This window comes from Spea bombifrons, chromosome 13 (genome assembly GCF_027358695.1).
Source record: "Spea bombifrons isolate aSpeBom1 chromosome 13, aSpeBom1.2.pri, whole genome shotgun sequence".
NCBI lineage: Eukaryota > Metazoa > Chordata > Amphibia > Anura > Pelobatidae > Spea > Spea bombifrons.
In genome coordinates, this window is record NC_071099.1 from 24,384,570 (window position 1) to 24,399,213 (window position 14,644).

General features: G+C 40.8%; 1 protein-coding gene across 1 annotated transcript; it reads left to right on the forward strand.

Annotated features, from left to right (window-relative positions):
• The first annotated feature begins 2,553 nt into the window (after positions 1 to 2,553).
• On the forward strand, positions 2,554 to 12,347 carry KCNJ2 (potassium inwardly rectifying channel subfamily J member 2). Its single transcript, XM_053453656.1, has 2 exons — positions 2,554 to 2,690; positions 9,933 to 12,347. The coding sequence occupies exon 2, from the start codon at positions 10,150 to 10,152 to the stop codon at positions 11,425 to 11,427; it is 1,278 nt and encodes a 425-aa protein (XP_053309631.1). The 5' UTR covers positions 2,554 to 2,690; positions 9,933 to 10,149; the 3' UTR covers positions 11,428 to 12,347.
• The last annotated feature ends 2,297 nt before the right edge of the window (positions 12,348 to 14,644 follow it).

Here is a 14,644-nt window from a genome sequence, read left to right on the forward strand (position 1 = left end):
AGATTTTTTGGAAATTTAAAAAAATTTTCAATTTGTTTTGGAAGTTTTTTCCAAAAGGAATAAATAATTTAACTCATTCTGATCAGCCATTCGGGGATACTTTTGTTCTTTTTTTTTTAAGCTCCTAGAAGAAGAGGGGCATTGGGGGCATTCGGAGCCCAAATAAGTAACGAAACAAACATTCTACAAATTTATTCTGTGAATTTAATTCCAAGAATACGCCAGGAATAAATATAGATCAATATGCAAATCGGCCCCTCCGAGAAACAGAATGTTACGCCGAGCCGCATACGGCGGGGTTTAAATAGAAATGCGATTACATAAAGTGTTCTTATCGTGGACAATTATGGGCATCATGTGAGTTTTGTGATAGGATCCACTTTGAAAAAATGTATTTGTTAAGGAAATCTACCCTAACTCCCTCTAGATTGTAAGCTCCTGTGCGCCGGCCCTCTTCGCCCGCTGATTCTGGAAGTCCAATTGTTATGTCCTGTCTACCCATTGTACAGCGCTACTGAATATGATGGCGCTATTTAAAACAATTATTATTTATAATAATAATAATAAATAATATTTATTATTATTATTATTATTATTATTATTATTATTATTATTATTATAAATATTGGAAATATGCCTCTTTTTTCGGGGAAGGTATAGAATTATGCCGGAAATTTGGTAAATATGATTGGCTAAATGACGCATCTGTTTGTACAGCACTGCGGTATCTGACGGCGCTATATAAAACAATAAGTAGTAATGGGTGGCAAGCTCTCGAGACTATCTAGGTCTCTTGGTATAACACAAGAAGCTTGCAATCTATTCTACGTCAGCCAATAAAGGGATTATCTTTACTAAGTTTATTTTCTCTCTGGGTTTTTCTTTTTTTGGTGGTCTCACACTCCATATGTTAACCAGAAGAGAGGAGCGAGGGGGTGTAAAAAAAATGGAGACGAGGCAGCGGCGTCACCGGAGAGGGAACATTTCCCCCTACGTGATGAGTACCATGTGCCTCCCCAACGATGAATAAAATGAAATACAGTGGCTGGCGCTGCAGACGGGCCGACCACCTGTTCCGATCGTCGGGGGACTGCGCTGACTGTCACGTGAGACGTCTCGTGACGAGCTCAACCCGGTCTGCCATATACAGTAGAGTGGTATTTGCAGCGCCTACCTCGTGGATATTACTTATTATAGGTGGCCCCTACGTTTGCCTTTGGCCCCCAGCCTACCTCCTATGTATGATCCCTGGGGACGCCGGTTAACCCTGACACTTGCCAACTTTCTGAAACATCTCAGTGGATAATTAATGCGGGAACCAGATATTAGATCCAATCTCTGTAACCTGGCATTTAAATTTGATCTGTTGGGAAGACGAAGCCAAAGATTCATCCCCGGGATCCTAATCCCCCACCCAGCAGATCTGCAGCCTCGTCGGCGTTGATGCACGGACTGTATATAAGGGGCAGACTGTATACTAAAGCTCAGCTCTCTGTAATGGGGAATCGGGATGTCTCGTTAAAAAGCAGACAGCAAACCTGATCACGTTTATTAGGATAATAAAATATATTAGTGTAAATATAATAAATTCCTTTATACTATTAAGGCTTCGCTAACTCTGTGAATGCATAGAAAGAGTGCGGTTATTACACATATCATATATTTGGTCTCCACTGATCTATAGAACGTGTATGAAAAGTAGAAGAGCTCATCCCTTGGCACTGAAAGGGTTAATGAATACCAAACCCCCCCCCTTCCCTACAGTTTTGAGTCTGAAAAGATTCTAGCATTACTATACATGAAGCGGGACACAATGTGTCCGTCTCACATAAAGGCTGTTTGCAGTCATCTGCGCAGGGCCTCTTTAAATTAACCCTTTCTCGCCTAATCTCGAAATCTTTGCACACAACGAACATCATGCATTTCTCTTCCGAGGGAAACAAAATCAGGTTGTTATGGAAGCGTACGTTTTTTTTCTGTCTTGAAGTTACTGCCCGCTGTCCCATTGCTTGAATCTCGATTAACCCTTTGCTGGCATACATGTCAAACGTGTAATTTCCAGGGACATGTTAAAAAAGAAAAAGCACACAGAAACATAGAATGTGCCGAGCATCTTTGGTCTCGTCTTGAATTCAGAAGCAACATGCCTATTCCATGCACGGTTACATTCCTTTACTGTATTAGCCTCTACCACTTCTGCCGGGAGACTGTTCAACATATCTACCACCCTCTCAGTAAAGTAGAACGTCCTTACATTACATCAGCACATGAATGACACAGCCGTGTAAATTCCTGCGAGCCCAGAGCACATTGAGGCAGCGGAGCCTTTACTGAGCAGACAAAGTCCTTTCCTATCTGCTATCTCCTTCCACTAACATCCATTCAATGAATTAGCAGGAGAGCTCCTAGACAGCCCTACCCCTCAGCTGTCAGTCACGCCTCCTCCTGCCTCTCCATTGGCTGTGAGGCCCTCCGATGGGCGCGCCAAGCCGGCTAGGCATTTAAAAGCACATGGCAGCACTATGAGCCAGACAGTGGATATGATTATAGTGAGAGATAGATCTGGAGGTTCAGATACAAGGATTAGTGGATTGAACCCTTTGGATTTGAGCTTCTCATTGATCCCAGAATCAAATCACCACTGGATCTTATTTCACCCTTCTTCTTGATACATCATTTCCAAATATTAGGTAAGTCTTTATACAATTTGATACTCTTGCAGCCTGATGGATCTAATAAGGATGCAGCAACAAAGTAACAGTGGAGATGCTTTATAGGAGATTCTAATGGATCCAGATTGAATGTGATGGCTGTGATCTGTCTCTGCCTATTGTAGCCATATCATGCAATTGCTAAAAATATATTTTCATGAATGCAACAGTTGGACAGCAAGGCAGGGTCTGGTGTGTAGCATCTGTTTGTACTCATAAGGCATCCAGCAGCTGTTACATGGGGGGGGGGCAGTACAGTAGTTAAAAGATTCTTAAAACAGAATGGATTGGAGATTAAGCATTTTGCACACATCTGCAGACTTTCTCCCTCTTTCTTACGAATGCTTAATGAACTGGTCACTGCTCTTCTTTCCAAAAGTGTGCGTGTGTGTGTGAATGTGTGTGTGTGTGTGTGAATGTGTGGGGAGAGGATATGATTTAAGCAGAGGACAGTGTGGTTCAATAAAAATGACTGTGCTTTGGGGAATGTTGCATGATCTGAAAGTCTGACAGCTGAGATTTAACATTTAATAAAAGTTAACAGATTCCCCAAGTGGGATAATAGCAGAGAGGGAGGTCTGCTCTGTGTTCCAGAGAACAGCGGTTGAAACGGTTAATAAATAACTAAAGCATGATTAAGAGGATCATAGTAATTTTACAGTTAAGATGCAGTTGGGTGATGTAACATGGCCATGTAATTTCCACATTAAGATCTGGCAGGCTGGCTACTTCTGCTTTCAGATGAAATGCAGAAAGCCATCCTTCCTCTGGTGCCACCGCAGTGGACATCATGTTGCTATAAGTCACCATGTAAAATCTTATCTGCTCTGGGATAGATCTTGGCTTTTTAATGTTAGAACCTGGAGATTTAGCAGGGCAAAGTCAAAGAAGTATTTTATTTTAGTCCATATAGACCGTTCCCATCTAATACCCTCATGGTCTTCACAACATCTCAGGTCAAGAGTCTCCAAAAGAACATAGGCTGGGTATCTTCTCTGGGTCATTGATGTATGGTAGATGGGGGGAATATGGTAATAATTGGAGGGGGCATTTGTTTCTGTCCATTTAGAGAGCCCAATCTAAAATACTAATTGTCTTCTCAACATCTCAGATGAAGAGTCACTGAAAGATGAAGACGCAGGTTGGGCGTCTTCTCTATGCACTTGAGTTAATATCTATGGTTCAATAGATGATTTTAAAAAAGGAAGGCAAAAAGTGGTTTATAACAGGGTGTGGATACTTCTAGAAGTGGCTGATGGACTTGAGGAGTTTGGATTAAAATATGGTTAAGAAATGTCTATTTTTTTTTACATATAATCTCACATTTTTGATGAAGAGCTTCATACTTTGGGTCTCAATAATGGGGATTGTCAACTGGCATTGTGCTTATTTTCTCATCTGAGGTGGGATGGAACGCCGGCTTTGTATTCCCTTGCTGTCGATTCTTAATATCTTTTTGATTTTTTCCAAGTCCAGACCCAAAACTTCCAACGCTCACCCTACTGGGGCTTGTAACCTCTTTAACTTGTCATCACCAAGACGCTACAGCCACCTCTTTAAATCGGAAGCTAAAATAAATGAATAATAATAAAAAAAATGTAACAAAATACATGTAAGAATCAAATATAGATGCGATTGTTATTTATGCTGCGGTTTTATATACCTGGAGACATCTTTGTTTATGTTTTCATCGAATGCACCTGCTCAGGTGATGCAAGTGTAAAGGTGTAGATTTATGGCTGCGAAGCCATATATATTAATATAATATTCATTTTTTGGGGGGAGGGGATAAGCCTTCTGATACATATGTGGTTGGCTTATAATAGATTGTGAATTAATATCTTTATGAATCATCTGGTTTAAAAAAAGCCATCAGGCTGGGCTGTATCGTGCAGGTGGTTAAAACGCACGCAGAAGCCGCAGCGAAACCCGTTTTATTTAATATTTTTTCCTCCTCGTTTACGGTCTGTGGCTATAAACGTTAGGCGTCCCTGTCTCATAGCAAACAAGCGCGCTTCACTGTTTACAGAAGGCAGAGGAGTTTGGCTGGTGAAGGCTGAAGAGCCCTCGCGTAGCAACATGTCGACCGGTGGCGTCAGTATGGGAAATCACCGCGTTCTCCCGGGACGCTCCAGGTCTCCGATCCCAGCCGCGTACCAGCAAAGGACCTCCGGGGCTGGCAAACCTTACAAATCCACGGTAGCCGGAGGCTAAACCTGCGACATCTTGGGCAACCTGTGTTACAAGGCTGGTGTCTCCTTGAAATGCAACATTCCATGGTGTCCTTATCCCAAATTCTATGGGTTTTTTTCCGAGTATCCCCCCCCTTTTTATGAAGACTCAGATCTTAATCTTGGTCTCGTCTTAGATTCAGGAGCCATACGCCTACCTCATGCATGTCTAAAATCCCTCTACCAATTCTGCTGGGCGGCAGTTCCACTTATCTCCCACTCCCTCAGTAACGTAAACCTTGCGTTCCATCTGAGCCTCCGACCTTCCAGTTTTAGATCGTGGCCTCTTGTTCCCCTCCCAAGAAATAAACTTCCTTCCTGTACGCTGTTAAACCCCTTCATGTATTTAAATGTTTCTATCGCACACATCTCTCTCCCTTCTCTCCTCCGAGCCAGACACATTACTTCGATCCCTTAGGCTAGTTCTCTGTCTCTACTTCTAGCCGACGATGTGTTACATTACAGCTGGGACTACAACCCACATAGCCCTTAGCCAGCCAGCGTCTTGCCAAATGCTGAGTAAGCACCATAGGTGTAAGGTGACCCAGTAAGTTAACCGGGACTGTAAGGGTTAAAGCCATACCATTCTATATTATGTGCTGGGGGTAGCAGGTGGGCGCATGGTCCAAGTGAGCCGGTGTTGGTTTAAGCTAATGACCCCTATGATGATTAATTTTACAGGTTAGTCCGATGCCAAACATGGGTGTCTATGAGTCTTCTAAACCGTAGCATATAAAATATCCCGGGTATAAATATTTGCATTATAAAACGGTAAGTCTAAATATTTGCATTCCGTTTAATGAATATGCTACATTTTCTCGTAAGGTTATCCCTATATAGTGCTTCGCGACAAGATACAAAACCGGGTGTCCCCTGCCTGTTCTCCGTCGGTTTTATACTAAGCCACTGAGTTTTCTGTTGGGTGAAAGGGCTGACACTCCCAATACGCTCAGCCACAGATGTCTAAAGACACGTAGATTATGTTGGATGCCATAGCTAAAGCTGTTGACTTTATCCATAAAAATCTACAGGGAACTTTGTTCTGGAAAGGGTGGTAGATAAGCGGAACAGCCTCCCAGCAGAAGTGGTAGAGGCTAATACAGTAAGGGATGGCATAAGGCTCCTGACCAAGGACTGATTAAGGTTTGAGACTTTACAGCAGGAAAAAAAGGCAGACTAGACGGGGGCCAGATGGGGCCGATCTTCCAGCAAATTCTGTGTTTCTAAAGCATATAATAATAGGAGGTCTTGTCCTGAGCTTAAAGGTGTTAGGAAAGTTGGGGGGGTACAGAGAGCAAGATCCTGCCACTAGGCAGAGGTGGTTAATGCGAACACTGCAAGACAGTGAACCATTTGAGCACCGGAGACCTAATGAGTGCACTGCTAGTCCCCCTGGTGGTCTAAGGGTTAAATCCAGAATTCTTTAGTATTCTCTTAATACTGTATAGAAGTTTATACTCTGTATTGGAAGGCGGCCAGACTGGTGGTCGGATGTCCTGTCTCTATTTAGTGACACAGTGGACTCGCGTTTTACTGTTTAACGAGTCGGGGTATACTACATTAAGTAGATGGAGCCCTAAAAATGTACCCATTAGGAGTAGCTTTGCATGCCAGAGGCTGAACTTAGATTGAAAAATGTTTGCTGGATTTAAAAAAAAACAAAAAAAAAAAACAAAAACTTTCATTTTTTGGGGCGAGTGTGTGTATGTATGAATGTATGAATATATATATATATATATATATAAATTGTTTTTTTTTTTTTTGCTGTGTCGGCAGTGCTTGGCTGCTACCCCCCCCCATTCCCCTTTTAAAATTGCATTACCCAGTTTATCTGGATATAATAAATTCTCCACTTTGGAAAATTTGACAGGGGGGGGTTATTTTCGAGATATCTAAATTTTTTCCAGAGCGCTATTTAGGTTTCAGGGCTTCAAAAGCTTCAAAAAGAAAAAAAAAAAAAAGAAGAAAAAAACCCACAAGGATTGTATAGCTGCAAATCTGAATTGTAATGTATGTCTGGGACTAATCAATGCTTCACCTATGGAAAACATGACAAGCCCAACATCTATTAATAGAAAGGAGATGTTATTTATAGGAGGGCAAGTAAACTGTAGAATTCTGGAAGGTTTATTATTTTAGGAAGTCACCGTCTCTGCTTCTCCTAATGCTGGGTTTCATTCATTCTGTAATTCAAGATGTGCATCGGGAGGGAGAACGTTTTGAAATATAGCTCCTTGTGGACGCAACCTGATAGGTTTGAGTTTTTTTCTCCCCCTGCCGAGACAGTCTCCTGCATGGCATAAATTATTAGCTAGAAGACATTGGGTACAAGGACACCCTATATTACAATACGTATTATTAGCCTTCCGGCTTGAAGCCAGCTTTTATATATGTCCCCTAAAAGCTTTAGGGTCAAAAAAGGAAAGAAAGGGTTAAAAAAAATAATAAAAAAAAATAACTATGGCTGGTGTGAAAAAGTTGCCTAAATCTGGTTCTGATTACAGCGCGACCTTTCAAGTTTCTTAAAAGTTTCTTAAAGTTAAAAGTCGTACTTTAAAGGGCAGGATTTAAAGGGTCGGGGGGGGGGAGCATTGGATCCAATGGTCTTTCAGCTTAGTAAGGGTGCTGTTATGTTGAGATATGGCTCGCGCTATAGGTAAAGGAACGTACGAAGAAGATAGCGCCCTCCTGAAACGAAAAGTTTTTATTAGGGATTTCCCCCATAATAAATATTTATGGAGAGTGATGGTTGCAGAGAATAGTAGAGGTGAAAGGGGTCACAAGTGTTGGTGCCGTCCTTTAATCATGTAGGTTTTGCTGATCTACAGCAGTTAAGAGGATCTAATCTTCCATGAAATTCAGCATTTTCAGGTTTACTGTATTTAAAGCCAATTTCTCAACGTTCTTAATTGTGTATTTTTTTTAAAGGGACGGGTTAGCTTTGGAATTTGAAGCCCCAGGCGCTGCAGTGACCAGCAACTTGTTTATCTAGTTTTTCTGCTTGAAAAATGTTCAGAATCCTTTTAAAGGACTGGACTTGTCCAATATTTTAGATTGATGCTAAAAGGGACTGGAGGTGCCCAGGTACACCCCTAGGACATGGATGGCTACAAATTGAATCCATTGGTCCATATTTAGCTTTAACATTCCTATAAAACCTATATAATACCAAGAGCCCATTGCTTATATGGATTTATTTAGACCAGGTGTTGCTACTTTATTCCACATCAAGTTACTTCCAAAATAGGGACTTGCTACTTTGTGTTTTTTTAATGTCTATTGAGAGAGCGTTGCTGATATTGTTGTGTATGCGTAAAAGTTTCCACAACTGATGATATCTAATACTTTATGTGTTCTTATAAGGAACTCCAAGAACAGCTGTAAGAGATATAGGGAAGTACAAATGCAACCGAAAATGTTGCCTTTTACAAAACTGTGTATCCCTCATACTGAGCAATTTAAAGGTATACAAACCTTTACACACACACACACACACACACACACACATACACACACATATTATTGCAGTCTTTACTGGAAAAGGTAAAGTTACCTCTATAGAAAGATTGGATGTTCAATGCATACTACGCATGAAAAAAATTATCTATCTTCTGTTCATATTCAAAAAGTAGATTGTAAGCTCTTCTGCTCCAGGTCATAGGTCAAAACATTATCGGGAAAAAGGAATCGGATTGCTGATAATCCGCAGGCGGTATCCCAGCAGCTGTTGGTAGGAGGTTTTTGGAAGTGCGATTCTTGGAAAAAAAAAAAGATAGATGACAGTCGCAGGAGTAATAAGAGAGAAAAAAAATCTCTTTGGAGTTAAAAGGGATTTTATTTATTGAGGGTAAAAGTCCACGTTTGCAGGACTCTCCGATTTTCGCTCTATTCCCAGGGGAGGGATATCTATAAACTGAGATGTTTACTGTTCTCTGATATAATGACTGGTTTTTAATCTCGTTTTCCCCCTTAAATCGTATTCTAATTAATGATTTTTCTGCTGCTGTGAGCTCACTCTCACTCGGGGGGTACAAACTTTACAAGATGCTGAAGAACGGTGGAGAGTCACGTTTTGGGTCTAATCTGCAGAACATTCTTTGCTTTTTTTTTTTTTTTTTTGTAAAGTAGTTTGGGAAAAAAAAAAAAGAAATTCCTGGGCAATAATAGGAGTTTTTTCCCCTCTTTCAAGTGTTTGCGTGAGAACACACAAGGAGATGGATGATAAGCGGGAGTTGTGTATTGGAAAGGACACTGATGTTTCGAGGGTCATCTTGTGGGTAATGAGTCCCAGAGGAACCAGACCCCGCGTGTGCGTGTGTGTGTGTGTGTGTGTGTCTCGTACAGCTCGGAGAAACATGGTGTGCTGGAGAATGGGACACAGAGTAATTTATAGTTATTATTTAAATTATTTAAATGATCATTAACCCTTGTGTCTGCCCGAAGGGCTCATCAACCACCAACCAGCTCCATCACAAGCCCTCGAGAAAACGCAACTTGAATGTTCTTTACTATGTTGTTTTCCTCTTTAGAAGACCATTGGGTGCCCAAAAGACATTATCACGACTTCCCCGATTAAAAAAGGGGGTGGTTTTATGTGAAAGCAGAACTTCTAAACAGCATTTTCGGAAATATTGCTCAATGTATAGAAAGGAAATCGGAGTATGAGTAGAAGATAAGGAGGACTTTTTCTGAGCCCGCGGTTTAAAGCGTGATGAGAAAAATATATTGAATCAGAAATTTGAAAACAGAAAAAAAAATGTATTTTACCGTAATTACATAATCGATCTAAATTATTAGTCTTTTACGCGGAATTATTGCGCAATAATAACATATCTAGTATTTCCGTTGACTTAAGTTTCTATTTAGATTCAGGTTATAGGTAAGACGTGTACAATCTAAGGTCTAGTGAGAAAATGTTGTTATTGGTTTGCTGATTAAGTAAAGTTTTTGTTGAAACATTTTTTATTCTTTTATTTTTTTTTCTCTACAGGACATGATGTCAACATGACAATGAAATTCTGCTGACACGGCAAATGTTAGAAGACTTCCCTTGGTGACACCAAGGCCCCGCCGAGATAGGAATCTCACCATCCATTTCTTCCCGTGTGTGTGTGTCCCTTGAGCGTTCAAAACTGTTTCTCCAAAGAGTTTTGCAGAAACTAAGACTGTTTTCTAAAGCAGAAGCACCGCAGTCCACGACTGAAGTGATGGGCAGCGTGCGAACCAACCGCTACAGCGTTGTGTCGTCAGAAGAGGACGGAATGAAGCTGGCCACCATGGCAGTTGCGAACGGGTATGGGAACGGCAAAAGCAAAATCCATACCCGACAACAATGCAGGAGCCGCTTCGTCAAGAAGGACGGGCACTGCAATGTTCAGTTCATTAATGTTAGCGAGAAGGGACAGCGTTACTTATCTGACATTTTTACCACGTGTGTAGATATCCGTTGGCGGTGGATGCTGGTGATCTTCTGCCTGGCTTTCGTCCTCTCGTGGCTATTCTTTGGCTGTGTCTTCTGGCTAATTGCGCTTCTTCACGAGGACTTGGGTGCTCCAGAAAACCACAAGCCGTGTGTCACCCAGGTAAACAGTTTCACAGCCGCCTTCCTCTTCTCCATCGAGACACAGACGACCATCGGTTATGGCTTCAGGTGCGTCACCGACGAGTGCCCGCTTGCGGTGTTCATGGTAGTGTTCCAGTCTATCGTTGGATGCATCATCGACGCCTTCATCATCGGTGCCGTTATGGCTAAAATGGCAAAGCCGAAAAAGAGAAACGAGACCCTCGTGTTCAGCAACAACGCTGTCATAGCCATGAGGGACGGTAAACTGTGCTTGATGTGGCGTGTTGGGAACCTGAGGAAGAGCCATCTGGTAGAAGCGCACGTCCGAGCTCAGCTTCTGAAATCCCGCATCACGTCAGAAGGCGAGTACATCCCTTTAGATCAAATAGACATTAACGTTGGATTTGACAGCGGAATAGACAGAATTTTCTTAGTTTCCCCCATTACCATTGTACACGAAATTGACGAAGAAAGTCCTCTGTATGATTTGAGCAAACAGGACCTGGACAATTCTGACTTTGAAATTGTTGTGATATTGGAAGGCATGGTAGAGGCGACAGCAATGACCACCCAGTGCCGGAGCTCATATCTGGCAAGCGAAATATTCTGGGGCCACAGGTATGAGCCTGTTCTTTTCGAAGAGAAGAATTACTACAAGGTGGACTATTCGAGGTTCCACAAAACCTATGAAGTGCCCAACACCCCTATTTGTAGCGCCAGAGACTTAGCAGAGAAGAAGTACATCATTTCGAACGCAAACACGTTTTGCTACGAGAATGAAGTATCGCTAACGAGCAAAGAGGAGGAAGGCAGCGAGACCGGGGTAGCGGATAGCATGAGCACGGAAATGCATCCTGAGATGGACCATCACAACCAGGTTCCTCTTGAGCCTAGGCCTTTAAGGCGGGAATCAGAAATATGACTAATGAACCGTTGCCTTCAGCTTGGCAAATTGTTTGGTCAGCGCCTAATGCTGAAAAGGGACCCAACGCGGTTTTCTGACGTCTGTACTGTCGAACCGAGGTTTCAAATGAATGCGACCTTCAACTAAAACCAACAGGAAAGCAACCGCAAGTGCAGATGAGAAAGGTTTGGGTTGGGGCAACGTAAGCTGGAACGTTCCAGGTCGCTGGACGAGGTCCCACTACGCATTGTGATACGGAGGGGCAGCGTTCCGTGCGGTGATGCCCCGGATATTGCTAGGGCGGATCATGAAATGATCACCATAGATCGTAGAAACACCATCTCGGTCTCTGGGTCGCCCCCCCGGAGTAACTTCGACTCTCCCTGCCCTTCCAACAGTTGTATCGAGACCTTACACACATTGCGTTTTTCATGGACGGACAACTGAGACAGAGCACTAAAAAACATTCAAGTGTAACCAGAAGGCACATAATATTGTAAAATAAGTTATGTATATTATTTTTTTTTGACAAAACTTGAACTTGCAGACAAGCTTGTTGAGTTTTCAACTTCTCTGTAATATTGGGAACAAGCCCATTTTTAATGGCATAACAATAGGCAACTATCTGCCTTAAATTTGAAGCTGCTGCTATATTTACGTACACCTGTTTGGTTCCGCTGCGGTGTAAACATTTTATGTTTTCAGTGTTTTTAGCTGTATCGAGAGATAACGGGCAACGCAACGATAAGACGTTGGCCAAAAAAAACAAAAAAATGCCAAATTTTTGTAATTGGAAGTCCCGCCAATAACAACTTCGTTTCAAGAGGGAACCTGCTTCTCGGTTTGGTGGGAGATGCAGTAAATTGTGCAAAGTTTTAAAAAAATATCTCCAGTTCCAATTTTTGGTTATATGATGACTATGTACTAAAAGGGGTACTACACAAAAACTCCATGTAACTGGAGAGAAATATCTCTAAACTAGCACACCTTAGTACATCTCCCCCCACCAGTGATCTGCAGGTCAGCTCTGGAGATGAACTAGAAAAAAAAAATATTTTTTAACTTAAAATATATCTAAATAAGTAAATACCAAAGACAAATCAAATGAGTTAAAAAAAAAAAGAAAAAAAAAAAAAAGAAAAAAAGAAAAAGCTAATGTCTGCATTCCTGGCTGAGTGTGAACAATAGCTGTGTTTTATTTATTTTTTCATAATTCTTTTTTAAAAAAAAAATATATATATATAGAAAAAGACTTTGATAGATCATTGCGGTTAGATTACACAATATAAAAAAATTTAAAATCTCCAAAAACAAATCTGATTGGCTATAGAGAGTTGCAAATATGTATCTCCTTCGGCCAAATAACAAAAGTCCGATTGGTCTAACACATCTGCTTTTTTTTCTAATGTAAGCAAGATTTTAAAAAAATAAATAAATAAATATTGACTGCTTTCCAAATTCTACGCCTGGAATTTGAATCAGCAAATTTTCTAATTCTGTAGAAAAAAAAAAAAAGCTGATATTCTCATTTAAAGAATCACACATATCTGTGGCCTTTAACTATTGCCTTTAGAAAACCCCCAATAAATAAATAAAAAATAAGTAAAAAAAATATTTGGTCCTAGAATGACAAAGACGTGTCCTTAGGACTCGGAGCGAGATCATATTTTGGGAAAACTGGCGAGCATAGTTTGTCTTTGAGGGCGGTGGAATGAGATATTGCTGCTATGGATGTACGCAGAGAGTTTATTTCCGGACAAATTGGAGAGGCAAAGGGTGGATTGATCTCGTATCAAAAAAAAAAAAAAAATTATATAAAAATGTTGGAGAAAAAAATAAGAGATCTCGTTTGGAACTGTTGGTACACATTGGAAAAAATGATTATTTGGAGCAGATGATACAGTAAAAGGCTCTCCAATAATTGTAAACATGGAAAAGTGAAATCTTTGATTCATTCCTTTAGCTTGGCCAGGAATATTTCTGGTATGAAGCAGGCATATGTTAGCCATATTGACATTTTTTCTGAGCATCAGCTGAGAAGGGCAGTGTCGGCTTCATCTAAAAATATAGCCACGAGAAATGTCCATGTGGGCTTGGACCTGGAAGGTGACTTCTCTAAATTAGGTACTTTGGATAGAATTCACCACCACTTTATTTTTTAAGTACTGTTTTTAATATCTATTTTTAAAGGCAAACCATCAAAACTCTTTAAAAAAAAAAAAAAAAAAAAATCCTAAAAAACCCCCAAAACAAACGTATTTCTCCTCCCCTTGAAAATTGTGTGAGACCCTTTAAATCATACCTGAACAAGTACAGTATCTCGAAAACATATGCCATTAAAAATAATCTTGTCCTGATTTTTTATTTTTTTTATTTTTTTTATAACATCGAAACCTGTGAAGGCCTGCTTGGCCCTTGATGTCCTACAATGAAAGGGTAAAAAAAAAAAAAAATCTTTTTGCATTGTCGAAATGATTATTGATACTTGGATGGATTTAAAATCAGGACCAGATGGTGTTGCATCAAGGATGTTAAAACAAATGCAGTTTGCCTGCTGCTAATATATTGTTATAAGGGAAGACCAAAGAGTATTTTGTGAAATGGCACCCTACTTTAGATAGCATTAAAAATATTTTTGTTGCTCCTGGTGACTGACAATTATAGCAACTTTCTACTTTAAAGGTGCTTATACTATTAGAAGTGATATAATGAGTTGGCATACCTGGGAACTCTCTGGGATTGGCTCGGAGTCTCCTGGTGAAGTGCCGTTTCCCTGGGTCTCCGGGTCACTTTTCTTTTTCTCTGGTATTTGGCCCTGCCCACATCCCCTCCTACTCCCTGCCCACTGAAGGCTGTCTGGGGGTTAGCCCCACCTACACAGATGACTATCCCCCCATGAAGCCACTCCCCCAGAAGTAGGAGACCTCTGGAAAGCCCGGGCAGTTCTCCGGTATGCAAATTAGCTTCCAGCTACTTAAAGCTTGGTTACCGTAGATTTTTACCTGCTTAAAAGTGCTTTTCTACAGGACGGCACATTTAAGATGTGAATTTTGTTTTATTTTCTGGATTTTTTCATTAGTATTCAATGTTATCCTCTAAGAAGGCAAAACCAAACGATGAAAATAGAATGCTGTGACATCATAGCTCAGGATTATAATTATTCTTTGGTTGGTGGAAACTGGTGTTTCCATAGAAACTCTGTTTTCTGTCCTAGCCCTTCAAATGGAAAATTAAT

What these genes read in the sequence shown, in the direction of transcription:
- KCNJ2 (XM_053453656.1), top strand. Translation starts at nt 10,150, where the DNA reads ATGGGCAGCGTGCGAACCAACCGCTACAGCGTTGTGTCGTCAGAAGAG.